Source organism: Plectropomus leopardus, chromosome 6 (assembly GCF_008729295.1).
Source record: "Plectropomus leopardus isolate mb chromosome 6, YSFRI_Pleo_2.0, whole genome shotgun sequence".
NCBI lineage: Eukaryota > Metazoa > Chordata > Actinopteri > Perciformes > Serranidae > Plectropomus > Plectropomus leopardus.
In genome coordinates, this window is record NC_056468.1 from 10,219,955 (window position 1) to 10,247,431 (window position 27,477).

General features: G+C 40.7%; 1 protein-coding gene across 5 annotated transcripts in view; it reads right to left on the reverse strand.

The window, feature by feature from the left end:
* Positions 1-27,268, reverse strand: part of ncor2 (nuclear receptor corepressor 2) — a 105,064-nt gene extending 77,796 nt beyond the window's left edge. For 4 of the 5 annotated variants that reach the window (XM_042488086.1, XM_042488087.1, XM_042488084.1 and 1 more), the window contains exons 1-3: positions 27,028-27,267; positions 5,579-5,774; positions 4,182-4,297 (exon numbers count right to left, since the gene is read on the reverse strand). In XM_042488086.1, coding sequence (XP_042344020.1) covers positions 4,182-4,297; positions 5,579-5,683 — 221 coding nt within the window. In that variant the 5' untranslated portion in view covers positions 5,684-5,774; positions 27,028-27,267. Of the gene's footprint in view, positions 1-4,181; positions 4,298-5,578; positions 5,775-27,027 lie in introns of all 5 variants that reach the window. The other variant, XM_042488088.1, reaches the window with a different exon arrangement.
* Positions 27,269-27,477: the final 209 nt, after the last annotated feature.

A 27,477-nucleotide genomic window follows, 5' to 3' on the forward strand; every position in this document is an offset into this window, starting at 1 on the left:
AGAAATTTTATTAGCCCACTTGTAAACGGCTCTCTGTTCTGTTTGAGGGAACGGTTTTCTCAAGTCTGCCCTGGAGGCTGATGCCAGAATGTCAGTGACTTCGCTGCCAGTGTCAAAATGGAAGTGGCTTCTGAAGAGAAGAGGGAAAACACAACCATAATTGCTGGTCCAGGCCCACAATGGCCTAGTGTGTGGTTTCTTTATGTGCCAAAGAGCGTGGAGCCTGTCTCTGCCTAGTGGGGTGCTGGTGGGTTGGTGTAACCATCGAGACCATCCCCACAAGACTATATGAGAGGGGCTATGTCATGTCACTTATGTAATAAGCAGGGCTGAATCTGCATGTTAAAAGGTGTCATGGGGCGCTGAGGAAAAAAATGGATTGTGTATGTTTATTTGAGTGATTGCCTAAATAGTACACCGAAAAATAGGGGGCCAAATTAATACCCAGATGGTGTGTGACTACCCCCCCCCCCCCCCAACACATTTTTCTCACTCATTCAGTCGCGCACTTCCTCATCTCCATAGAGGGTTGGCACTTACATAATCACATCATCAAGCTCTGGCCCACGCCCCTTCCCTTCCCCTCCCTCCCCCCTCTTTCTTTCTCCCTCTCCCTCTTGTGAGCGTGCAGAATAATCTGATCCCTGGGGAGGATTTGTCTGGAGGATGAGAGAAAGAGATGTGTGTAGAGGTGGAGGGGAGGAGAGGGACAGGGGCAACAAAACACAACACCCCACAACGGCTCCATTACTTTCTTACTGTTTTAGGCCCCATTACGACAAGAACAAAGATCGTGTGTGCTGATAGCAGCCTGTTATTGTGAAAGAACCATGGCGTTTGTGTGGCTGCCAATCTCTTCTTGCTCCCCAGAGGAGCAGCTCTGCAGCTGTGCACGGCACAGAGATGGCTAACAGAGAGAGGAGTCAGCCTAACTGCAGCACAGCTGGGATGAATGAAACTGAGGAAGTGCACAGGAGAGGAGGGACAATGGGTGGAGTCCAAAAATTTCAGCTCTCAACTTTTTTCTTTATATTGCTTAACAAAAACCACATAACTCAATGGCCAAAACAGCGGGAGACAGGGATATTTACAACCGCTAAATGCTGGATTCTGGAGTAAATGAAAGCAATTTTCTAAAAATGGGTAGGGGAAGAAGAAGAAATCGATTCCTAGATGGAACATAATTCGCTTTTGAGTAATTCAGCATTGATGCTCTGCACTCCTTATCAGAGAGAAAGGGGGACTTGTCAAAGGGAAGTCCTCCTCCCCCCACCTTCGCTCGGCAGTCAATTAAAACACGACCTGCACGACACTAGTTGCTCCATAAGTAAGTTAACAAACATGATGGGCTATTATCTTAATCATGCTGTCAAACTGCTTATTACCAATGAAATTTGACTTGGATTTAGCGCTGCAGAAGGCTGCTTTTAAAACTGCCAGAATGTGACATAATGACACAAATGCCAGATCAGCAGGTTTGCATATATCAAACCAGTTTAAGCTTGTACACCGAACCAGAAAGGCAAAACCAGAAATCTTCCAAACTCCTGTACAGGGGACACCTACTTGTGTGCAAATACTTGAAAAGACATTGACGTAACTATGCACACACCCATTTAATAAGATGTGAACAGAAGGCTCATAATACGGCTTTATTACCCATATACTACCTTAATCAGACAATATTCTCAGCTATCATACAAACTCATTTTGAATCATTGCACCAGACTTGTTTGCACTTTACTCTCTGTTCTGGCCAGCAAAGAAACTGTGTTAAGTGGTTTCTCAGTCTTGTTATGCTCGCTGTAAAATGTATTCACTCCCTTACTCAAGTAGCCTGGGTGATCTCAGACAGATGGGAAGAGGCGGAGTGACTGAGATATTGCCTGGAGTAAAGAGGAGGATGAAACAAACAACAAGCACAGTGGCTCACCAATGATTATACTGTTGTGGTTTTCTGACCTGTAATTAGTGTAAATTTGGAGCATTAACTAAATAGCACATTTTCACCTTGTCTTCAGTCCAAGACAATTAAAGAGGAGATGGAGGACACGTAGATCTATCCCACTGAGAAAGAGATTATGTCATCCTTTAAAGAAAGTGCAGCTTCTAAGGCCATATTAGTTCTTTGTCAGAATGTGAACAACCCTCAGCTTGCCACAAATGGAGACATGGTGTGCAGAATTACTGAGACTTATAAAAAGACAAGCACACATCTGAGAAGAGAATAGATTGAAGGATTGCCAAGGCCAGAATTACACTATTCAGACTCTGAATGAGGATGGAGAAAGAGGGCTTCAGACTCGGTTCTAAGCCCTCTAAAGGAATGCTGAAGGCCTGAAATATTCAACTGAAAGACTCCCCACCCACAAACGCCTGCCAGTAAGACCAGCGGTTTATTTCACGGTCTCCACAAAGAAACATGGGCTAATTGTTGGTCTCCCCTTTTGATATTATTGTTATTTTTTATGTAATTAAAAACAACCGCACTTCTCCACTGTAGAAGTTACACAAGGCATCTGTCTCGCAGGAACAGGCATCATGCACACTAAGAGTGACTGCCAAAGCACCAGTGATTGAATGAAGAGTGTCAGCAAATCAAGCACTTGGTGGGTAGCAGTTGCACAGTGTGGTGTTTATTTCTGTATCAACCCATGAACCAGTGTTCCCACAGTGTGGGCTAGGCTATGGTAACCGCTAAACAGGAGCAACACACAGCTCTGGCCTTTGCATTGAAGACCATAATCCCATCTGATTGATAGTTAAAGAGGCCGACACAACACGCAACGGCCACACACTGCGACAGAGTAATTCTACCATCTGCTGTCTGCTGCTATAACTCCATTTCATTCCATAGGCTAGGGGTACACAAATTATTTGACTGATTTGGAAAGTCAGCCATGGCTCCACATCCAACATACTGTACATGTAACAAAAACCTACCAGCGGATTTCTAGGAAAATCAGCACCTTGTAAATTAAATTTTGCACGTCTTGTGCATAACAATCTGCCATGACAATCACCTGAGGAGAAGAAAAATCTTGTGACTTATCCTCCGTGCATCATGCAAAATGCATGGCATGTACATAAATTATTCACAAGTACTCATCAAGACTCATCCTCAAAAAAGCACTGCGATATAAATAATAAACAACTTTGGTAGGTACAAGACCTGACTCTCCAGAGGCAGTACTATGCATACAATGCTTTGCCTGACTTACAGTTGGTCTATTGAAGATGGCAAAACTCTGCAAGCTCCATTGCCCCGCAGAGCCGTTTAACACAACATTACAGAGGAGCGGCTTGCGGATGCCAATTACATGAGGATTACACTGGGGGAGGGTTAACAGGCAGAGGCTTTAGCAGAATAATACTGCATAAAAATGCAGTCTGAATGACGCTTCCATTGAGCATGCTTTGTTGCTCAGTCGCCAAGACTCAACAAGGACAAATACATTAAAGGGGCAATGCCACCATTTTCATGTGAATGGTATACAGTCCATATATTGACTGCAGTGAGAAAAACTGCAGCAGTCGCTACAATCTGCGTCTAGCATCTGAAAAAATGTGTGAAACTAAAAATGTCATGTCATGTAAGTGGTAAGCTAACTCAGCTTGCTAACTTTGAGGCTAACTTCTGTCACTTAAAACAGCAGCTGGCTGTTTTCACGTCATATTCTCCGTTCGAGACCATCGACGGCACATACGCTTTTGCTCTCCCCGCGCGTGCTTGTTGTCGCTCATGCTCTCTCTCTTGCTGCACGCGCTGTCTGGAAACAAAATGAGATGGCGAGGTCTCAAAATAACCAGAGAGGCAGTGCGTTGTGGCTCTCTGTTTTCATGCTAAAACTTCTGTTTGGACTTTGATGGAAGGGACAGAGCATGAGGAAAGCGTGCGCTTTGTTTTACAAAATAAAAGACAAAACCGAAGCAACATTGTTTGACTCATTATGCCGCACATAATCGTTTTATCTCGATTATCTTGTTTTGAAAATCAAGGGAAGCCAAAATCGAAATTGAAATTGAAATTAAAATTCAATTAATAGCCCAGACCTAACAGACAGCAGCCAGGACAGAAGGTAATGTAAAATAAAGTAATTAAAAGCACAATAAATCTAAAGCCATATAAAAAACAATGATAATATGTTGCTTGACCTTATACATGAGAATGGTGCACCTACCTCTCATTCCCAGGCTGAAACTCTGAGAGTAAGGACGGCCGACGGCGATGGGGCTGGGTCAGGTGGGAGCTGTAGTCCCTGGCATGGTGAGAGTGGTAGTCAACCAGTCCCACTTCCTGGAACACAATCAACAAAATAGTTGTCATCATGGAACTAGATATCCTACATTTATCCCTTCTCCTTTAGAGAGTTGCAAGATCACGAAAAGAATAAAAGCATTTTAACAGTTCTTCCCATTTCCTGCCTTGTTTCTTCTGCAATATCCAGTCCTTTTCTCCCCAGCTCTCATTTCTCCCTCTCCTTCCACGTGTTTCTCACAAAAGTGGGGCAACCCATGCAGCTACTGTAAACTGGCCCCTCTGCCAGTCAGGGATTGTGGGACACAGCCCGTCAACCCTCATCTCATCCTGAATGTGATGACAAGTGGGAGTGGTGGGATTAACTACAGGTGCAGCTGTGGAAGATCCTGGGGGGTAAAGCCTTGGATTCTCCCGACATAAGAGAACAAAAAAGGGCCTTGCAAACACTGCAAATCACTGAATGAACTTCTACGTCAGCTAGAGGCCTCTTCTTTGAAGCACAGACAGCTCTGGCTCCTGATACACAGAGGAACATAATCTTGATAATTAGGAGGTTTTGGTGGAAATAATGGGGAAGGCCTTAATGTGACTCCATGATGACAACGTGAACTGTCAACTCAAACATCTAATGAGAGAACAGGCTCTGTATGCACAACATTGCAACCTGGGAATGTTTCTGTTGGAAAAACACCAGTGGGGGCCCCCGGGGTCAGGCCCTTTCCAGTGGTTCAGAATAATGTCTTGTTTACTAAATATTGAAGCAGGCAGAGCCAGAACTTCAACACCAGTGAAATCTCTCAAAGGGCTTTACCCATTAAATACAGTGCCATAAGACCCGTGATACTCACTTTACAGCTCACTTTACAGCCCACGGGCCAAATATAGTGCACCTAATTCACAATAAAAATAAAGAGATTCACACTGGGAACTGATTTTGTTCTTTTAGTTTACATAGGGTACCAGAGTGCGTAAAAAGTGAAAAAAAAATAGCTTGCTTATCAAAAGAAGTGCCCACAGAACATCCCCTGCACCTCGACAGAGGTCCTAACTAAGCCCCTAATATCCTAAAATCCAAGAAACATCCTAAAATCCAGAGAACGTCCTGAAAACCTAGAAACGTCCTAAAATTTGAGAAATGTCCTAAAATTTGAGAAATGTCCTAAAATTTAAAAATTGTTCTAAAACCAGAAAAGCATCCCAAAATCTGAGAACCATGAAAAAATCTTATGCATGTATGACTGGCCCCTTTCATTTTGCAAAAGTGGCCCCCAAGATGAGTATCCCTGCATTAGACACACCGCATGCTAGGCCTCTTACCGTGTGCGCCCGTTGCAGCTGCAGTGGTAGACTGGCAGGGTTTGGCAGGTGCCGTGTGTCCACAGCCCTCCGGCCCGGTGGCACAGACTGGGGATGAGAGGACATGCTGGCACAGCCGCTTCCTCTACAGGCAGGAAGTGGGTGTGGCTGCAGAGCAGATGCTGTGCATTATTGGCTGTTTCTCTTAGCCAGCAACCTGTAGAGAGAAAAAAAAAACAAAGTTCATGACACATTTTTTTGTAGTTGGGCAACACAGTTGGAATTGTTTTGGACAGCTTCATACCAGCAATACAAAAGACATTATGCAATGTGCATGGCTTTTGTTCTGAAACAATTTGATGTTTTCTGGCCAGCACCTCCAAATAGCTAGCGATGAAAGTGTGTTTCTCTGTTTGCTCCGGATATCAGAATGTCATCACCTCCCTACCACAGCTGCTCACCCTTCCAGTGCTCCTAGCAAAGAAGTGAAAGTCTCTGCACCTGCTAGACTGAACCCCTCCTTCACTGCTTACTGAATGGCTCACTGTCCTAACACTGAGGACTCACAGACAGAGACCAGCCAAGTCAAGCAACCAGCCCGTAAACCAAAAATACTCAGAGTTTAATGGGGCTTTACAGGCAACATAAATAACTCAATGACAGATAGAGATGTAGGCCTTGAGAGTCGGGCGTTGGATTTTAACTCCAGGTGACGTTATGCACACTACATTGACCTCATCTACAAGGAGTGTGTCATACATTGACCAAGAGTGATGATATAAGTAAAAACAGGCATGCACTGAGCACAACCTCACATAAGCTTTCTGTTAAAGCTAATGGAAAAGATGTTTATTCTGTGCATAGGTGGTGAAATAGAAAAGAAGGTAAGGAGTGAAAAATAACTAGAAAAGAAAGAGCCATAATCCTATTACAGTGACCACACAGATTACAGCACACACAGACAAAACACATATTCTTAAAATCAGAGACAATGCTGAAGAAGAACAACTTGAACTCGCAAAAATAGCTTGAAATCCTCAATGGAATTATTATTATTATTTTTATTTTTTTCAAATTCACGGTGTTGTTCAACACAAATTCAATGTTGAGTGTTCAGCTCTGGTCAGCTTGTTGCAGTACTATTTCCAGATACCCTTAAAAGCCTGTGATGGTAGTAGTAGTAGTAGTAGTAGTAGTAGTAGTAGATGGACTAGAACTTGTGACATGTGTCCCTGTGATTCCTGCCAGCAAAGAAATTAGGACTCCTGCCATTTCTATGAGCCTCTGAGTAATGATGCCTCACTCTCATAGCTCATGTTTCAGTGCTGTGCAAGCCACACAGGAGGCGCTGTGGCAGAAATATGGGCTCTTAACGTGGCACTAATCGAAATCTTGACAAGATCGCATTAAGTGCCCTGGGTGTCCTGCAGCCTTACCACCTGAAAGGGAAAGCTCCCACCACTGAGACAACCTCTCCCCAAAATAGTCCACATGCACAATTTTTTGTAAATGATGATACTTCAACCTTGTTTGCTTTTCAAATAAATATGGTACTTAAAATAATAACATTAATTAGTTAAAAAACATAAGAAGGAATGTTGACAAAATTGAAAATGTAATTGGGGGGGCAAAACCACCTTTTTCGTATTGGTGACCTGCCTAACAGCAATGCACAGATATCACCCCCATCAGCAGAGAGGTGAAAATGCCTCTCAAGGGACAAACTTTATACAGATACAAATCAATATAGTCAAGGTCAAACATTTTAAGGGCCATAAACATAAGAAAAACATATTTTTATGTACTTTATGTATTTTATGTACATATTTTTTTAAGTTTAGGGGATCTTTATTAAATGAATCAATGAATTCAATGAATCAATACAATACTCACTAAAAGCTTGCTTTGCACACTGATCTTATTACAAGATTAACACATTTTGCTTAACTGAGGTGCATCCTGATTGTGATGACACACAATCTAAATAAAAGACAGATGTTGTTCAGGACTTCCAAATATAAAAAGAGATCATGTTTAGTGGCCTTGAATAAATGGTACCATTTTTCAGTTCACAGTAGTATGATTTGTTGACAGCTTGGACATGAAAACAGTGCAGATATCTACTTGTAACTGCAAAACAGTGGAGTTCATTGGCATTAGGTAATACCCTTCTTTTGTTTATTAGAATTTTTTATCTCTACAAACTGTGGTTGAGTCAATATAAACGTCAGTGCTGTCACAAGCACATGAACCTTGTTCATGAGTAACTGGTGAAATATTTGGAGACACAAACAACAGAGCTATTGGCAGGTAATAAATTAGATTTTAATACAGTTTACACATAAATGTTAATTACAATTTTAACTGAAAACTAGAAAAATTACACTTGGTGGTAGGGCTGGTAGGGCGTTGCTGTAGTAATCAATGTCCTTATCAGTATTGGAAAGCTCAATTTTTCTGTACCACTAACCTAAAGATCGCAGGACATTGAAACTTACTGATAGGCCTAGTTTTGTGACTACGACAGATTGACCGCATGTCAGGCTTAAAGATACATTGGGCAAGTGTCTGGAATAGTTTAAAAAATTATAAAGATGACCCTCAGAAAGCTGAGTGCCTGATATGCTAAAGGCAACTGACATATCACAAATCTACAACGATCTTTTCAAATCACCTGAAAACTACCTGCATGTTAACAAAGTGACTAATTGTTATGTCATTTAGGTGCAACATCTGAAAACTGTTGTTTCAAATAATTCCCTCTACTCTCTCATTAACCCCCCACCCACCACACTCAAAGAGTCAATTAATTGTGAATATTTCTCCAAAAAGTTTCGATGCCCCAGTATTCAGGACAGCCCTACTTGGTCAAACTGACAGCCAGTGGTGGTCCATAAACTGTGTAACACTAGCTCACTCAACAAATGCCAGGTCAGCTACCTCCACTGGTGTCCATCATATCTCATTGTGGTCCATTTAAGTCCCAAGCTAGACAGGGTTTGAGTAATGACCTCTGCAGCCGCTAATAAAGAAGCACTTTTTATAGAACCATGAACCCGAGGCCCGACAACAACACAAGGTGCATACATCTTTTGCATAGTATAACATATAGTAGAGCGCCAGTGTGCCAGTCTCCCTTGTCTGACCCTTTATTGCAGTACAAAGAGAGGCACTATCTACCCTTCCTTCCTGCCCCACTGTCACAAACACAAAGTCTTCCTTGATTTCAGTTACGCAAAGGGCTCTATTACGAGAGGCTGAACATGGCTCAGGCCTTAAGGAACAGAGGAGCTCTGTAAACATGGGCTCAGAGAGGCCACGAGATAGGAAAACACTGCTAAAATTCTCACACCAGCTAGACTTTGCCTTTGTGTCGAGTAGTCTAAACTGTGGCTTCAAATATTTTCAAGAGACTGTTGCACGCTCGTCTTTTGCCCAGACAGACCTGGATAAACAGACCACACAAAGGGAAGTGCTAAAGTCCTTGAGTAGACCTCACTGCTGGTGAAATACTAGATGTGGAAAAACTCATGATATTGACAAAGCATGCAAATGTGCTCAACAAAGGACAGAGAAAGAGGCCAGCGGGACAAAGAGAGGGTGAGATAAGCCATTCTCCTGGGAAGCCTCTCTTTGATGACCGTCCAGTCCAGAGAGATTCCCCTGAGAAGGACGAAAACAAGTCTGAAGGCAGTCACAAGATCTGCAGAGGACAAAAAACCTGAATCAAGATGAGAGGGCGAACACAATGAGAGAGCTTTGACATAAACTCTGAGGCGAATGGGGCCTTTCCAGATGAGAGGCTAAACACATGCACTGGCACTGCTACAGACACCCACAGGCAAGTCGATGGCTCACTGCCAACACTGCGAATGAACTCAGTCACCTCACTCTCTCACTCTAGCGTGCTTTCTTTCTCCCCTCTCTTTTGCTTTCGTCTTGTGCACAGAGTGGAGTGGGCCTCAGACTTCAGCGGTGCAAGCCAATATTTCATCCTCTTACCCCCCACCCTCCCTCTTCATTTTAGGAATGGCTGTGGAAATACTAGCACAGAGTACACAGACGGCTTCCAGCCTGCCAAGCGGAGCAGGAGGCGGACTTCAAACAACAGTTTAATTCTACTGACATAAACAGTTAATCAAATCTCTGTCTAGTCTGACTTGGTTGCCTGACAGTCGAGCTCTAAAAAGAGAGTACAAGGGATTCAACAGCTTGTGACATATTTTTTGATAAGAGCCTTGATAGCATGATTTGGACCCTGATAGAAGTGGAGTGTTACTGTTCATCATATGCCCATAAAAATATCATACTATCAGCAAGGGTTTGTGCAATTATTGTGACAGCCAAATCAAATAGGTGATGGCTCTAAAGGCACATAGATTAGGTTTTTGGGGGCAGGTCACAGATCACTGGATCAGCCGATAAGGATCACAGGGCCTTTTTGAAACCTTCTGTTTATCACATAGCACATTTTTTTCCTTTTTTTTTTTTTTTAAAAAAAAGCATTGTATATTAAGTATTAAAATTAAAAGGCAATAAAGTATCATAAATTCATAACAAATGTGCAAAATATTGCATTCTCTCTATTAGAGACACAACAGCACACTAATGTGTTTTCATTTAAAAGCAGTTTTACAATTAAATAGACTTCATAAACGTGTGGTTAATAACCACCTCAGAAATCATCTCGATTCATACCTGAAAACTCGTATCACATGAGCATTTACATACACTGGGAATGTAATGCTGGTATAAACAGGAAGCAGATTATCTACGTTGCGGTTGGTTGCCTGGTTGCATGAAATACCACGGAGGAAGCACAGCAATAGCGAAAAGAAAGACCGTTGAAAGATTCCTTTGCTTGGACCGACAACAAGGTGGAACTTTTAAGGCCAAACGTTTAATACATATATAGAGAAAGACAGAGCCTTCTCTCCATCCCCTGCATTCATTTTGTCACTATTTGTAAACATTTTCTGAAGCTTACAGATATAGTACCACCAAAGATCGTTGGGGCAGTGTAGCTTAGTTCACGCAAGATATGACAGTAGGAGAAAGAGGAGACAATCGTTTTAAAAATGGTGGCTCGAAACGATAATATAGTGAAAAGAATTCTGTGTACATATGTTGTGATGTATTTTATGGCCTCAGTGAACACTGCCATCTACAAAGCTGCCTCCACTAAAAGGGTAAATTATTATGACCTCCTAAACCATCACGTCGTTTGTGGATGTGTGAAAATTTGACTCTGCCCTCTAGAGCCATCTATTGGCTGTATCTGTACCAATATAAAGGATGCATGGAGTTGTACACTTCACCCTGCAGCATCTATTTCTGTACACAGAAGGAGTATCAATGAGCCTTTATTCAAAGTAAAACACAAGTATCAGGCGGTAAAGGCAGAGGTAAATATAGATTAACAGTGTTACCGTGTTTGCGCAACACTGAAAAGACCCAAACAGGAAGCAAAGATGGATGGATGGATTCTGGATTTTTTTTTCAGAATTCTTTGATTTAAGGGATCCAATACAACAGACTTGTAAACTGGTGCAATAGTTATAGACATTTTAGTGTGAATGTTTCCAGTTTCCATGGCAGCCTAAACTGCAAAACTAGTGAAGCCACTTTAGGGGTGTATAGAGAAATTAGCTCAATGTTTTACATCATCTGATTGGCTCTTCTGGTCAGCCTTATGAAGACCACCAATCAAACCATTTGGAATAAGTATCAACTGATCACGATCAATGACCAACTGATTTGAGAACCCTCACATGGCTACAGTCTAATGCTTGAAGCTGCAGTGAAAAAACGATGAGTGAACTGTAATCTGCATAAGGCTCTGTCTGGGAACACCATCAGAAGTCCATAAAGTAGTGCCCTAGAGAGCCGAGTTTAGGGGCGGGAGGCTGCTAGGACTCTCAGCCTAGGAATGTGGCACCCTGTCAGGTCTCATAAGGATTTATCTCCCTGGAGCCTCATTACCGAAAGGCCCTGGACAAGGAGGCTCTCGCTCGCTTACCCTTTCACTCACTCACCCTCAACCTCAACACTGAGCTGCTCACAAACACTATGTGTGTATGCAAACACTTGCCTTCTGAAAGATTTTCAAATGACCCTAATCTTGACTTGCAGCATGGGTGGTCCAGTTCACATTCTGTCAAAGTGACACAAGGTACTGGGATCCTAACATCTTGTGGAAATAATGTACTGAGTTTGTATTCCTAGAGAGACACTGGTAGTCTTTTCCACCAACATTCATACAGCCAGTCAGCACCTAGCAGCCATTGCAACTAAATCTTGAGGAACTTTAGTGCTGGCTTCAACACACATCTGCAGAAGGGTGGGAGTGAAGCATCCTACCCTTCACCTCCCTCCCCTCCCCATCCTCTCTAATTTAACATGGAAACAAAGCTCTTGCAATTAATCCACTGAAGCTTCAGTACTGAGGTCCCAAGAGTGTTTTTTAAGGTCAGGGTGCAGAAACAAGGTCAATCTGCATTATAAGCACAGTTTCTCAAGAAAGACACAGATGTAACAGTTAAGTCTTTCCCAACTGACCTCACCCAATTCTTGGTATATCAAATTTTGTACAGGGTTCACAACAATACTGTGATTACCCGGGGTAACGTGCAAAGGCTGTTTCTGACTTTCCTTTTCAATAGTATTATTCCTGCTTTCTGTGTAAAAAAAAAAAAACCTTACACCTAAAACATTTGTACTATAAATGATCTATTCCTGTTGCAATATGTGTCCACAGCAGCACTGCAAGAGAAAAACTAACCAAAACACAGTCAAGTAGAGAGGAGGAAGTCGCAGAGCAACAGCCAGTAAAATAAAAAATAAAGGCAAATTTTAAAAAATGGGAAGGCAACACCTTTAAATTAACAGTTGGACAACAGCAGAAAAAACACTCATAGATCTGCCAAACCCTAGAACAACGCCCTTCACAGAGCCAAGCAGTAACCTCCAAGACAATGCTGACAAGGCTGAATCCCCATTTACTGGTAGTTGGTGTCACACTTAAAAAAGGGGAAGACAACACAAGATCGATGTAGTCCAGAGGCCACTTATTTCACTGCTGGTACACAGTTAACCTCACATATAACACACAAAATGAACACAGGCTTAAATCTGGACGCTGAAAAAAAAAAACCCAAACCATCTTACTTAGCTTCAGCAGTCAAAAATAATTCAATATTGTCAGAGGAAAACCCTAAACGTCTTTCAATCCTAATTATTTAGGTCTTGTAACCATTACTAGGAAAACAGACAAGTGAGAGAATGAGTTACTAACAGGGGAGTAAAATCAAATTTTAGGTGACAAAGAGAGGCTATAAAAGGCAGCAGTTGATAATAATTATTGCCACACTTCCTGGCAGGCAGGTGGCTAGCGCAATACTATTAGTTCCAAACAGAGAAAGAACATCCTGACACCGCGAGCTGATCTTGCCTTACCTCTGTTCAACTTTCAGACAGGAAATCAGCGGCCACAACACACAGTCAGCAAGTGAAGACACAGTGAGAAAAGTGTGAACACCCACAGTCAACTTTGACACGGCTGTAATTTGTCTGACAGAAAGCGGTACAATCATCTCCCTAAACCACAGCCTGTCACACCTTTCATTTTGAATCTGACTGAACGACTCACTTCTCATCACGTTAACAACAGCGTGATTAGAACCAAAAAAAAAAAAAAAACACCTGCAGCTACGAACAAGGAGTGAAAAATAACAGAAATGATTGTGAAACCAAAAATGAGAGTGTTACAGATATAAACAATGTCAAAATGCAGCACATACAGACTTCTTGTCAGTGGTCAGTCATGACACTCTAACCCTTATTCATAGTACTCACATTCAACATTTTCACACATAACTGTACATAACAAATTGTACTAAACAGAAGGAATGGGCTGCATAAAATAGAATCATTGCTACTTAATTTGATTCAAAAATACATATATAGTACGCTTTGGAAAAAAATCAAGTTCAGAATCAATCTCTGAAACATTGCTCTTAAAGAGAAATATCTGAAATGAGCTCATCTTATGCAACAAAAATAAAAACATTGTTTTAACTTTAGTCCTACCTTTTTCCTATCAAGGGCCATTTCAGTTTTTTAGAAGTCCTCCAAGGTACATACTAAATTTATGAACACGTGATGCAACGATTATAGATTTTGATAGGATGAAAAACCACAGTAATCGCGGTAAAAACAAGTAAATTACACTCTTTCATAAACTCCTTCTGCATGAGGTTTCAGCTTCTGAGCTATTAATTCACTCACCACAAAACTTGCCCCCCTAACATTTTCTCTGTCAGTCTGTGGTCTTTTGACAGCTGATTGTTGGGCACCCCAACTCAGACGAAGATTGTTTACTTTGTCAAAACGCATTTGTCCTTTCAACTTGTCCAGTTTATCATGTTTCTAGCTGTAAAGACATTCAAGATTGGCCTTTTTCATCACTGCCAGCGCCACACCCCAAACTGAGCAAAGAAGCTTGCCTTTTACTTACAAATAAGTAATCATTGTCCGTTTCTCCTGGAAAACGCAGCATTCTGCATCCACCTTCATTTATTTGGCACTTGCCAGGACACTTGTCAATCAATCCCCAATGTTATCACGCGCTGGCACGTAACCTTATGTGTTGTGTTCACTGACCCTGACCCTGACTTGGACATGCATAGCCATCAGTGTTATCTCAGAAAAGTAACTGCTGTCAACATTTTTTCCCCTGAGTTTATGTACTTATTTTTAGAATTGCGTGGCGGGACAGATCAAATGGTCTCGTGGGCCGTACACGTCATTTTTAGGTGATGTGATGATGTGAGCATCAGTTAGGCTACAAATCAAAACTGTGGTTCTGTGTTCTTTCTTATCAACAAAGAGAGGGCAATGACAGAACCAAATTAAAAGTAGCTCAGTATTATCACTTTTGTTGGCTTAATGCAACATGAGACGTCCTGCACAAATGATAGATAGATGATAGAGATTACAATGTGTTATTCATTCATTCATTCATTCATTGTCTGTAATCACTTATCCTCGTAAGGGTCGACATACAATTAAAAAAGTGCGGACTTTGCTGCCAATGAAAGAATCCAGTGAGTTTTGTGTTAACGAAGATGCCATGGCAGTATAACCTAACATTGCTCATTGGTAAAAAAGAATGTTGCATGTAGCGTCATTTGTGATAAATCTGATGTGCAGTACACACACACACACACACACACACACACACACACACACACACACACACACACACACACACACACACACACACACACACACACACACACACCTGGGTGCAGTATGTGTGTAATAATTATGATATATTGAATTTTGGACCCCAGGAAGACTAGCTATTGCTATTGGCATCTGCTAATGGAGATCCTTTTAAAATAAATAAATAAATTGCTGAAGCAATCAGCTGAAATCTTCAACGTGGAAAACGAAATAAAGAAAAGAGCCAGTCACAGTCAAGCCAAAACATGCAATGGAAGTGAGGTATTAAAGGAAGAAGTGTCGATGAATTTTGCCACTCATTATACCCTAAAAGAGAACCACAAGAAATATATGTCTAGCAAGGGATGATCAATAGTTGTACTAATGTCATATCTAAAAATAAACATAAAGGCTGGGACAGGACATGATGATATTTATATTTTGCTGATGCTGAAATTTCTAACTTCAAAACAAGTAAAACATCAGTATTTGATACAGTTTTGTATACACAGGGAAAAAATTTACATTGAGGGCATAACAATTATCTTTTTTTAATTAAAAGACAAATATAACAAGGCCATAACATGACAACGGCAACTTTTCTTGTCTTGGATAGTAGAACAGGAGAAGGACTGCAGCAAAAAATAACAATGAGAGGGAGTGAGAAAGCAGAGCTGGTACTGGTGCATTTATACTGTGGAAACATAGTATTCAAACAATTTCAAATATCCAGCATTGATATTCAACAGATTATGTCAATCATTAGCATCATCACAACACACAAAATGTGAAAGTGTGTGTCTGACAGGGAAGAGCGGAAACAAGAAGAGAGAGATGAACAGGGCCAGTGATTGGCTGGCCTGTACCTCCAGATGTGGTCGTCCAGCTGTAACCAAGCTGGACAGCAAAGCAGCTATTGGATTTCCTGCTTGTTCCCTTGCTGCCGGCCGCCTCGGCGACACTGTGTGAAATTACATAAGACTCTCCCCTCCCCCCTCCCTGTTGGCCGGCGTAGAACTGAGGCCTTCACACACTACACATCACACAGTACTTGTCTTGATTCCCAAATTCAAAAACAGATTTCTACCAACCAACGATTCCTCTAGGATTCTCCCACAATGCGAGACCACAAAACCATAGAGAATTTTCGTATTTGTTTAGATGGAGTAAATATTTGATGAAAAGCTGTAACCGACACAGCCTAAAGAATGAGACATCTTCCTGCCGATTCTTTGAAAATAACACCAGTGTTTTGTTACAGCTAATTTAAATTGTCTATTAAAACATGTATAGCCCAAAAAATATACAATCATCTATGTGTGTATTATGATAAATGACATGACATGGACATGATTGACAGCTCTCTATGATATATATTCTGATTCACATATGAACCCTTCCTAAGGCCCTGTAACACAACACTGACATAGGGTAACTGTTCAAATGCTTTGCGTCACCCCACGTCTTCTGTTACAATTTGCATCTGAATGCACAGCCAAGATTATCTTCAACAGGCAGGTAACAGCTGAGATGCGCATGTGTTTTGTGCATGTGTGAGAGACATGTCAGCTTGTTAGCTGTATGTATTTGCAAGCCAGAAACTGTTATTTCAACACTGAAAAACATATGGTAAAACCGCACTAAATTGGAAAAAAGACTAACAAGTTTACATTCTTTAGCTAGACCAAGAACATCAGAAACTGCACTACATTAGGGCTGGGTACCGAAGTTTTAAGACTGCTGACCAAATTATGTCAGTATTAATGAGTACAAATTCACATTAACACCACCAGTGCCAAATTTTGCTACCCACGACCTGATCTGGGTGAGAAAACCTGTGGTGAAAGTGTCACGCAGCCTCCGGAAGCCTGGAAGCCTGATTATTTGTTAATATCTGATGCCCAAAATGACTCCCCACAGATCCTCTGGGATAGCACTACACTGAACACTCCTCAACTCAGCAGGACAGTGTGACAGCATCACTCTGATGTATGAGGTCTCCACTCACAACTCCCTCTTTATTCTCTGTTGGCTCTGTTCTTAAAGCCCACCTGACATTCAGCTCTCCATGCTGAGGAGCAGGAAATAAAACTGAGGAGTGCACTTGTCTGCTGGGCTGACCTACTTCCTCCTCACTGCTACTTAATTATTCAACAGCTTTGAAATGTTCTTCTGTATGGCAGCATGCAACCCGAGTGCCTCTGTTTGCCCCTCATGACAGCAGCCTCACAGAGCTTCTATTTATGCATGAGAGCGTTCAAGTGTGTGTGCGTGTGTGTGTGTGTGTGTGTGTGTAAAGTGCGAAAGTGAGCATGTGTGTATGCGTGCACTGCCAAACACTAATGGCCATACATACTGGTGTTATTTACACAGACAACATACCAAACAAAACATCCCAGCTAGATTTGATACACAAGGCTTTGAATTATGGACAGGGAAAAGGTTTAGTGGGGAAAATACCCAAACATTACAACACAGACTAGACGTCACACCGGCAGCTCGATGTTTTGATGCACTCAGGGCTAATTTGTTCCAAACTGCACTGTCATGGATCCAGCACACACGTCAAGACAGGAGGCCTGACATGTCAAGTCAATTCCCTAACACAGGCGCACCATACCCTGTAATTATACTGCACTCGGGCCTTCATACCTTTCACTGTTATGTGTCACTCGTATTTCCACAGTAAGATCATCTGCCCTGAGGTGTGTGCCCTTGGCTGGCCTTACTAACATGCTCTCCAGAAAGTAAAAAACAAACTATGCCGTAACACACATTCCTAGTACAAAAGTTAGGCCAATCAGAGAGATAAATATAATGCTACCCACAGCTGTAGCCTACACATAAACAAGAGTCACGTCCCGTAACATGCTGTCATCTATGTTGCGTAACAGAGTCAAGTGAATCACTTACCACAGAGCCATTTCTAATCTCTGCTAATCCGCTGTCTGCCTCTCTTTTAGTGTGCTTAAATATGGGTGACTGGTTTTAATAGCAACTCCATTTTATAGCTAAAGAAATCAAAATAGAAAGACTTATGAATAATAACTGACTAACTTTTAATTAATTTCTAATAACACTCAAAACAACAACATGCAGACAAAGGGAGATCACATAAGGCTTTTTAATCATGGTCTTTCAGACTTTGGTGTCAACACACGAAAGCAATTCAAGTAACTACTTTTTTGGTCCATTTGTCCAGTCAAGCCTTATTACACAAATCTATTATTTTCTTGGAGCTATCAATGAAAACCAATAGAAAACTGAATTAGGGTTATCAATGAAAGCCACAAGAAATGTAAATTAAGCAGCTTGAAAGTCTTGACCTTGTTGTCATGTCTTAAAGATGCAGTTACAGATGACCTCCAAAAAAACCACAGCGTTACATAATTTCTTTGATAGACAATCGATAGATTGAATGCTGCAGGAATGAGTACTAAAATGCATGAATGATTTGGCATTTTTGCACTTCCAGTTCCTTCGTGTCAAAGTCAATGCGTTTTTTTGATCAGTTTATGCTTTGGTGCCCAAAATAAGGTCTGGGCTTAAGAGAGAGTTTTTCACATCTTTTAAGCACAAAAAACGTCAGTAAACACTATTCTTGTAAACTTTGGAGCCTTTATGTGTCTTTAATAAACAGTTGCTTGCAAATGGCTAAATAACACTCGAAAATATCACTGCTCTAAACACAGTTTAATAGCCTTGTTGTGGTGGGGATGTTAAAGTTGTGCGTCCAAGTGTAGTTCATTTACAGCCAAACATTAGCTTTTCACATGTAATGATTGCATTTAGGCTTCCTTTGTTCTTTTGTGAAGATTATCTTGAACAAAACATAGTTCTGAGCCTGGTACAGTCTTAACAGTAACTACATCAATCTACACACAAATATTGATTAATAAAACTAAAATCAATATCAAAAATCAGGGAAGCAAACTTGCGTATGGTGAAAAAAGAGAGCACTATCCGAAGACGACAAAAGAGCGCAATAGCATTATATCATATAATCATGTGACAAAGCAGAGTCGGTTCTGACCTCCCTGGAGCCCTAAGCAAAACTCTGCTAGAGGGCCCTCCTACCTGAACCATGAGCCTTTGCCATTGTCACATAGTCACACCTGACACCCGCTGTGCTCCTACTACAATCCACCCTGATTTAGAACAGTTTACTGCATATGTCTGTCCAGAAATAAGTAGACATATACAGAGCAGAATGAGGTATAAACAAACAATTTTCATTGAATATAATATTCTTCCCTACACTTCCTTTTAGAAATTTTCAAAAATATGAACTATTTATACAGTGGCTTGGCCGATTGTCTAGTACTCTCAGCCAATTAACATTTAAAATTCAATATTTAACCAATAGTCTATGTCAATTCATTGCTTTCCACCCTGAGTTAGTCCAGAGTTGCAACTTAACCTTGACTGAGAGACTTGATAATCAGTGTCTTGTTTAAAACTCTGTGCATCTATGAGGAGTGCCATCACACCCCCATAATGTCTGGACTGGTCCCCACAGAGGTTGCTGCTGGAAAGTTTCATTTCATGCAGGCGCATATGAAGTCATGTTCACGTGCAACGTGGTTATCTTTCCCGAGCTGCAGTTTCTAAACACTGTTGCCTGCTGGCATTTATCAAACGGGATAAAACGTTGTATTTTACACTCACTTTTGTCAGGCACACAGTCACAGAACAGCCCTGGAATTGAATGGTAAGCAGGAAAGACACTGACAGACCAAGAGATGCACTGCTAGGTTAGCAAGAGAGACAGACAAGAGAGAGATGCACTACCAGACAGCATATTAATTATAAGTTACTAATAACTGGCATCAAACCTAAAGAGGAGAGAACAAAGTTAACCTGATTGCTCTTCCTGCAAGTTACAAAGTTACAAATACTGACACCCGCTTTGACAGGAAGGGAGGAGTCCAGCATAGGGCCAGCTGGCTATGTGATGGAGGCCTGTGCAATATGCTTAAATAAATGAGGAACTCTGAAATACTATTTACTCAATATAACAAACTATGAGAGTTGTTAAGGAAATTCAACCTTTCCCAGTAAGATGCCTAAACTTGATCCAACATTTTCAGATTTTACAACAGGGCTGTACAGAGCAACAGATCAGTCCATCGCAAAATTATACTACAACTGCAGCTTGACAATTGGCAAGTCATTCACACAGAAGGCAAATGCAAGACAATAAGAAAAAAACTGTTTACAGAACTCACAGATAACGATAATATATCATGCATTTCTGTATGTTTTAGAGCAGCTGGTGTTCTTCAGATAATAATATGCAAGAAACTGCCAAAAACAAATGAGGAGTGCTGCTTTCTTTTTTTCCCTCAAACTGATTCAGCACTAAAATTAAATTATAGCCTAAAATTCATGTTTTAGAACAGCCATATGCTCTCTACTGTCTTGATAGTATCTTAGCTTGAAGAAAAAACGAGGGAGTGCGGCACTGGGTCATGACACTAGACATGATTGTTTAAAAAAAAAAAAGAGCTTGTTTTTATCCAAGTAATCCTACAATCCTACAATAAGCGTGCGAAAAATATTCCTGTAAAAAGATATGTGAAGCAATTTGCAGTGATATGAAATTCACAATAAACATGTGAGGCAGAATTTAACAGGCGTTCATCCCAAAATGTAATTACCAGAGAGCTATTGTGTTGGTGTGTTGAGATTTTAGTTGGTGGCGCTTGTTTGGTGCAATACACATCTTGAGGGAACAGGTGTGTAAGGCAACTTTAGGGAGGTGAACCTCAGTGATTACATAGTTAGAATGATGTTGGTTTTATGAGGTCATGGATTGTTTTTATGTCACACAAGTTAGTAACAGACATTTTGAACTGGATTTTAGGCAGGAAAGTGTGGCAAAAACTGAGAAGCCTCACTCTGATCTGACTTTGTTAAACAGAAAAATTGCTGTGTCAAAATTGCTAGCTCTCACAAGCATTGCTGGGATTTACTGAATTTGATTATTGCAAGCAGCATCACAAATTCCTAGAGGGACATATAAATCGTGTGGCCCGTTTGAACTCTACAGAGTGACAGACGCAGAATCAGTCTGACCTGTACACCCCATTATCCCCTAAGGATAGCAGCCCAAGCAGACCCATCCCCCTCATTTGGATGACTGCATCCTAAATATGAAATTGGGAGGGCATTAAAGGTGAGTGCAATATCATGAGGCTATTGGCTACTCATAGAACATGCAGGGGCTCATATAAGAAAAGCCCTTTCCTTAAATAACATGTCACAACCACGTGTTTTCCATTTGGCAATCGCAGAAAATGGTGCAACTGCTAAAGCTCAGCCCCAGTGTGGCCTCTGGAACTGAGGTGGCACTGTGTCCAGTTCAATGCCACTTTGATTGTGAGTAATTTGAGGCACTACAACAGACCGGCTGTGCCCGATCATAATATTCTACCACACTGAGTCAAGCATAACATTCTCCACACACGAAACCTACCAGGTGCAGTCCACTTGTGAGCAAGGAGTGCTAGACAGCTGCTGTTACTCATTCAGTTAGAGGGAAACTGGGTGGGAGGAGGGAATGCGCCTGGGAGGCAGTTTCATGGTGACTGCCTCATATTTCCCTCTTTGGTTTCTGCGTGTTAACTTAAGGGTTCATAAAGTGCACCGCAGCATACCAAAGTTGTGTCATTTCCCTATAATCATCATTTCACGTGCTGTGATTTCAGCAAAAAAAAATAAATTTTGGCTGAATATGCAGTGCGAACAGATCCATGACTGGATTTGCCTATATTTAAGCAGCTCACCTTTGAACACTCAGATGCCGATTATTACTGTCTGTGGAAATTACAGGGCTGAAAAGGATGTTGATTTAATGTCAAGTCAAACCTACAAATCAGCATCCATGATTTAACTAAATGTCATGCGACACAGACACAAAAAGTCAACAGGGTGAGTTGGGCTATCCGCATTCAGCTGATTCAGAATATTTGATAAAACTAAAGAGATGTGGATGCCTGTATATTGGTGGCCATTTAGTCACTGGCTGACCAAGCTAGAGTAAAAATTAAGCCTATTTTTAAAAAGATTAACACTTTTTAAAACTAAAAATCCCCCTTATGTTTAACATAATTGCACAAAATCATTTCCAAATGTTTTGTACCAGAAAGCCAATATCTGTCAGTCAGAAACAATGCCATACTACTTCAAAGTGACATAATACAATGCTAGTACAACAGCAGTTGTATGTGAAAGCAGCTACAGCAGATACCAATGTAACAAATGTTTCAGCAGTGCAGCTTGAGCCATGTTTATACAGGTTGTGTTTTCATCATGGTCCTTTCATCACTTGCCGATAGGGCTGGGGGATATGGAGAAAATCAAATATCACAATATTTTTTTACCTAATATCACGATATTGATATTATGATGATATTATTGTGTTGACTATCGGTGATTTCACAAAATATTTATACAATAACATTTTGATAAATAATCATGAGGACTGTGGAAATAATGACAAAGTGGGTAAAGTAAAAATAATAGATGAGCCAGAAAAGTCTGACAAATACAGAAAATTACATCACTTTTCTGATGTTATAACATCCAAAATCTAAGATATATTCTCATATCACAATATCGATACATTGCCCAGCCCTACTTGCTGATTATTACAAAGAATTAACAATAAATATCATCATTTATTTGGCACACAAAAAAACAATTAATCTTTAAGGGTCTGAACTTTCAAATTTCTCTCATATTTGCGATTGCTCTTAAAAAAATATTTTTCTCTGATCGTGTGTTCAATAATAAGAGTGATAGAGTCCATATTTGTTAAAATAAATAGTTGCAGTGCTACTGAAAAGTGACACTATGACATTTGTGCTTTTGTAGGACAGCCTTTATTAATTGTAACGGAAATCTCTTGTGATTTATGATGATTCAACATGCTTTTTCATCCCACAATAATTCACTCTGAGGATCCATCTTTCACAGACAATAAAATGAGCAAGAACTCTCCCCTTTCCAGTTTCGTAACTGTGTTGTGTTTCATAATATGAGCAGGAATTGAACTAGCAGTGAAATGGTCTCCCTGAGGCACCACACTGAGCACGGGATTATCTTTGCCCCCATTACCCTTTTGGATAAGGGAGAGAAATCTCCTCACTCTCATTTAACTCTTAACAATCCAAACGGCAAAGCTGACACTGTACCACGAGTGCACAGAAGTTAAGTCAGCAATGTCACTCCATTATGAATTATTGGCAGACTTTGTGCTCTCTAAGCTGCCTTGTCAGACACGCCAACTGTCTCCAGGTACTATGACTTAGCAAGACACAAAATACTTTTTCAGTGTGCATTTAACTTTTAAAACCACATGCACCTAAAAATTTAACCTGCAACATTTGTTTTATTTGTCTTTCTTCTTCTGAGGCCTCCACCGCAGCTCAGCTGGATCCAACCAAAAGAAATCCAACATTGCCTCTTCAACATTTTATTCTTTATGACAGTTCAAATACCAGGGAATTGTCAGTGTGTTAAAATATCATTTGAGCTGGCTTTTCCTTTAATTTTCTAAAAAATGTTACAGCAAAATAGCTTCAAATTTCACATGGCAGTAGTCAGGGTCAGTCTGGACAGGACTGCATCCACAAATTTCAGCAAACCTCTGAAGGAAAATATTCATTTAACAACAAGACCTATTTAATATTTGATGTGTACCGGTATGGTAACAGCACAAACAGATGTGCATTAAAATCCAAGCAGCAGCTGGTTTGAATGGGTTTTACACAATGCTGCTCTGTCTGATCTATCTGTGTGCTGTCAGTGTCCTCTTTACACACCACAATATTATCATCAATAAATTTGTTTTATTGCATGAGAAAATGGATGTGTTGCATTACAGTGTGTGAAATGTGTCAATTGTTTGAATCTCAAGGTCAATATGCGAGTTAGCAGCCCTACACACACATATTCTGTACCAATTTACGTACACCACTGCATGTAGAGCTGATAATTCTGTGCACAGCTTAAGTTTTTGTGCACAATTGTGCGTGTGTGCATGGTATTTTGAGCCCTGCTGTGTGTTACACCTAAATATCTTAAGCTGACATACCCATATCTATACCACAAATTATCCAACCCCCCAAGTAACCAAACCTGGAGCCAAATTCCAAAAGCCAGATTCTTAGTCTGTCTTTCATATTTCTGGGGCCAGATTTTAACATATTTGAATCATTATGTCTTTGTTATCTTCCAATCACTTACATTAAGGGGAAGTTCTTGTATGCAGTATCTATCAAGACAACAGTAAACACTGATGCATTAGAGAAGTGTGGCTTTCATCAAACCAATTTTGGTTTTAACATCACCCCAATGAGTCTGCACATTTTCAAATAAAATAAAAACATAGGACATGTAATTGACAATCCCCAACACATAGACAAGGAGGAACAATATTAGCACAAATGTAAAGGTAAAAACAAAAAAATGCCTGTAAAAATGTCTACATCCTTTTCCCAAAAGTAACTATTGATGTTTATGCTTATTTGATGATTTGTCTGCAGCAGGCAATAAAAGAAATTGTAGAAACTTGATGGTGAACATAATTGAGTATTTAGCAACTAAAAACACAGGTATTTCCCTCCAGAGTATGTAGTGCTGTAGTTAAGAGTTTGGCTGATGGCACAAGTTGCTGATGTAGGCTAATTTTTATTTTGCCAAAATGTATCATAATGACAAATGTCGGTTTAGCAACATTTGCATAAAATCAAACTAGTTAAAGTTTGTACACAGGACCAGCAAAACCAGTAACTGACGCACCTCTTCCAGAAGCCAACCATAAGTCATGGTATTTTGAACTTGTGATGCAAAGCACAATACAGTTGTTTGTGGTCGTGGTAATTTCTTCTTCTGCCATTTCCTCCAGGCAATAATTAAAACTTATCGGCTGACAAAAAAAGTAAATGTCAATATTAATGCATTTCGCACACCAGGCAAGTGGCAGTCATTAATGTTATTGACTAAGGCTTCAGGAATGTGTAACTGTTTCACAATAAGAACACTTATAGCTGGCCAGAGAAGACTTAAATTGTGTAGCAGCAACAGGAAACGTTATGGTTGCAAGATTTGTCACAGTGTTTTCTCTTATAAAATAGCCAGCCGTATCTGCTGATAACACAAACCACCTCCGCTATCATCGTAAAATTTGCTACACATTTGGGGAAAACCACATTACCCTTTTCGGGAAACAAACACAGGTGCGATTACAATAACAAATGCTATACCAATTCTAAGTGTGGCTTTTGTTTGTGGGTAATCAACCACCAAGTGGATCACTAGGTCAGATGCATTAAAATCATGACTTACCACCTGGGCTAAACCATTTTCTGGGGTAGCTCTGGGTTATATGATTTTAAGGACAGTTCACAAAAACACACAAAACATCTTAGGTTAACAAACCTTTCAAAAACAAATCTGACCGCTGTTTCAAGCAAGTGCGGAATATGCCGGGTAGATTTGTTTGATTGCTGACAAAGATCAATGGGCGTTTAGTAAAAAATGAGGAGGAAAATCAGCTTAACCCAACAGTAGGTGTCACAGTAGATGTCACATTGACAAAAAAAACTTTCACCAAACCAACATGGTATGAGTCTAACTACACACCAAAGCAAATATGAAAAATGTTGTTGCCAAACATTCTATGAATGATAGGCCCACTGTACCACATGACCTAGTGTCTTTGATTTTAATTTAATAGAGGTTTTATAGCCCTAAGTTAAAGCTATAAAATCATAAACTCCCCAGCACTTTGCCTGTTCAGACTATGATAGGACAGTGCTGTTTTTCAAGAGCATGGTTAAAACATGCAATACAACATAAAAATGGTGAAGGAGTCATTTATTTTGGAGTACAGTGTTTTCATAATCATCAAAACTGTGGATATTGGTGCAGTGGCAGATGAGGTTAAATCCAATACAAGAGTATATTCAGTCACCTTATTTTCCAGAGGTAGCAATAATAGAGCAAAGACATTTTCTGACCTGCTAAGTGACAGTTATAAAGTAGAATGTATCTGATTACTTATCATGGAAGTGGTTTTGGAGATTTAGCATGCTGACAAAAACAGACATCAGCTTCTTTCAACAGCAACAAATTCTTACTTTGCTTTTTGTTAATGTTCACCTCAATTAGGGTGACGCTCTGTCCCATGACATCTTTTAAATGGATTTGGTAGATGTATGAAGATGTCAACAACGTGACTGCGACTTGGTTGTTCGACAACACAATGTTTAATTGGCAAATGAGATTACCTGTAAAAAAAAAAAACAAAAAAACAACGCTCACTTACAGATGGATAACAATCATTAGCCTAATCGATTGACTAGCAGCCCACCTGAAAATGAAGCTTACATGTTAGAAGTACACTTGGTTGAAAACCACGGTTCAGCTCAAAAAAAACAAGCACAGCGTTGCTGTCACAATTGCAACTTTGCAATCGGAGACAACTAACCATTAACGCTAACTCACCTTACGCTACTTTAAACTTGTGTCAGTGACTTGGCATCATAGCTTATCACCCACCTGACAACAAAGCGATGCCTTACCGGCTAACATTAGACTGGCTATCGCTGGAGCGCACCAAGTCAACTTCATGTAAAACCAATGTTTACAAACGCAAACCGGGCGCTTCAGTGCATAGCCAAGTTAGCAGGCTAACCAAGTTAGCCAGGTACTACACTATAGCACACATAATACACTTAGCATGATATTGGCATGATCTATTAATATATGGTATTGGAAGTGTTGTGTGTGGATTAGTGTGTTTAACCTCACACAGGAAACACCAATGATAACTCAGTTCAATAAAACTGGCGTTAGCTGCTCCGCGGCTCTGACAGCTAGCTTAAGCAGCTAGTGCCGTTAGCTATTAGCTAGCTTAGCCTAGCCATGTAGCACGTGTTCATGATTTATAAAATAATTAACTAGCTGACGAAAGCCAGCCAACTAGGAGTACTGAGATGAGGCGAGCAAACAGCTAGTGAAACTGTTCTTTAAATTTAACTACATTCCCCAAAGCTTCGACGAAACATGTAGCTGCAATGTAACGTATAGCCTCGAAAAGGTCAATAATGCTATGTATGTGTCTCCTCCAAAGAATAGCCGGACCCCGTCGTCCAACAACAGAAGAGACAGACCCCCCCCCCCCAACCCCCCCCCCCCCCAACCCAACGGACAGCCAGCAATGGAAGCTAACTAACCTTAGCGGCGGGGCAAGAGGAACCATTCGGCGGTGTTATCGTACAGTAGCTGATGTCCCAATCCTCGTCAGTCGGTCCCAGTTCGCTTAAAGAGCTTCTCGCTTCGTCTGAGTGTCTCGCCCCTGAATTAATCCACATGAAAGAGTAGTTTTCGTTTTCATTTGTTCCGCTGGCGGTTTTCAGCTATGTCGTGCCTGTTCCTGCACAACACAGTGGTCTAGCACTAGTCTCTAAGCCGCTGCTGCTGAGACCACAGCGGGGCTGAACCGCCTCTCTCTCTCAATAGGTCCACATGCTCTCTCGCTCCTCCTCTTTACTCAGGAGCTGCACTTTTCCCATGCCCACTACAAATTCAGTGATACACCGCTGTAGTGTTAAAGCCAGTGATCACCGAGAGGCACCAAAACAAAAATATAGATATAAACCCCAAGCATTATTTTCCGCCATGCT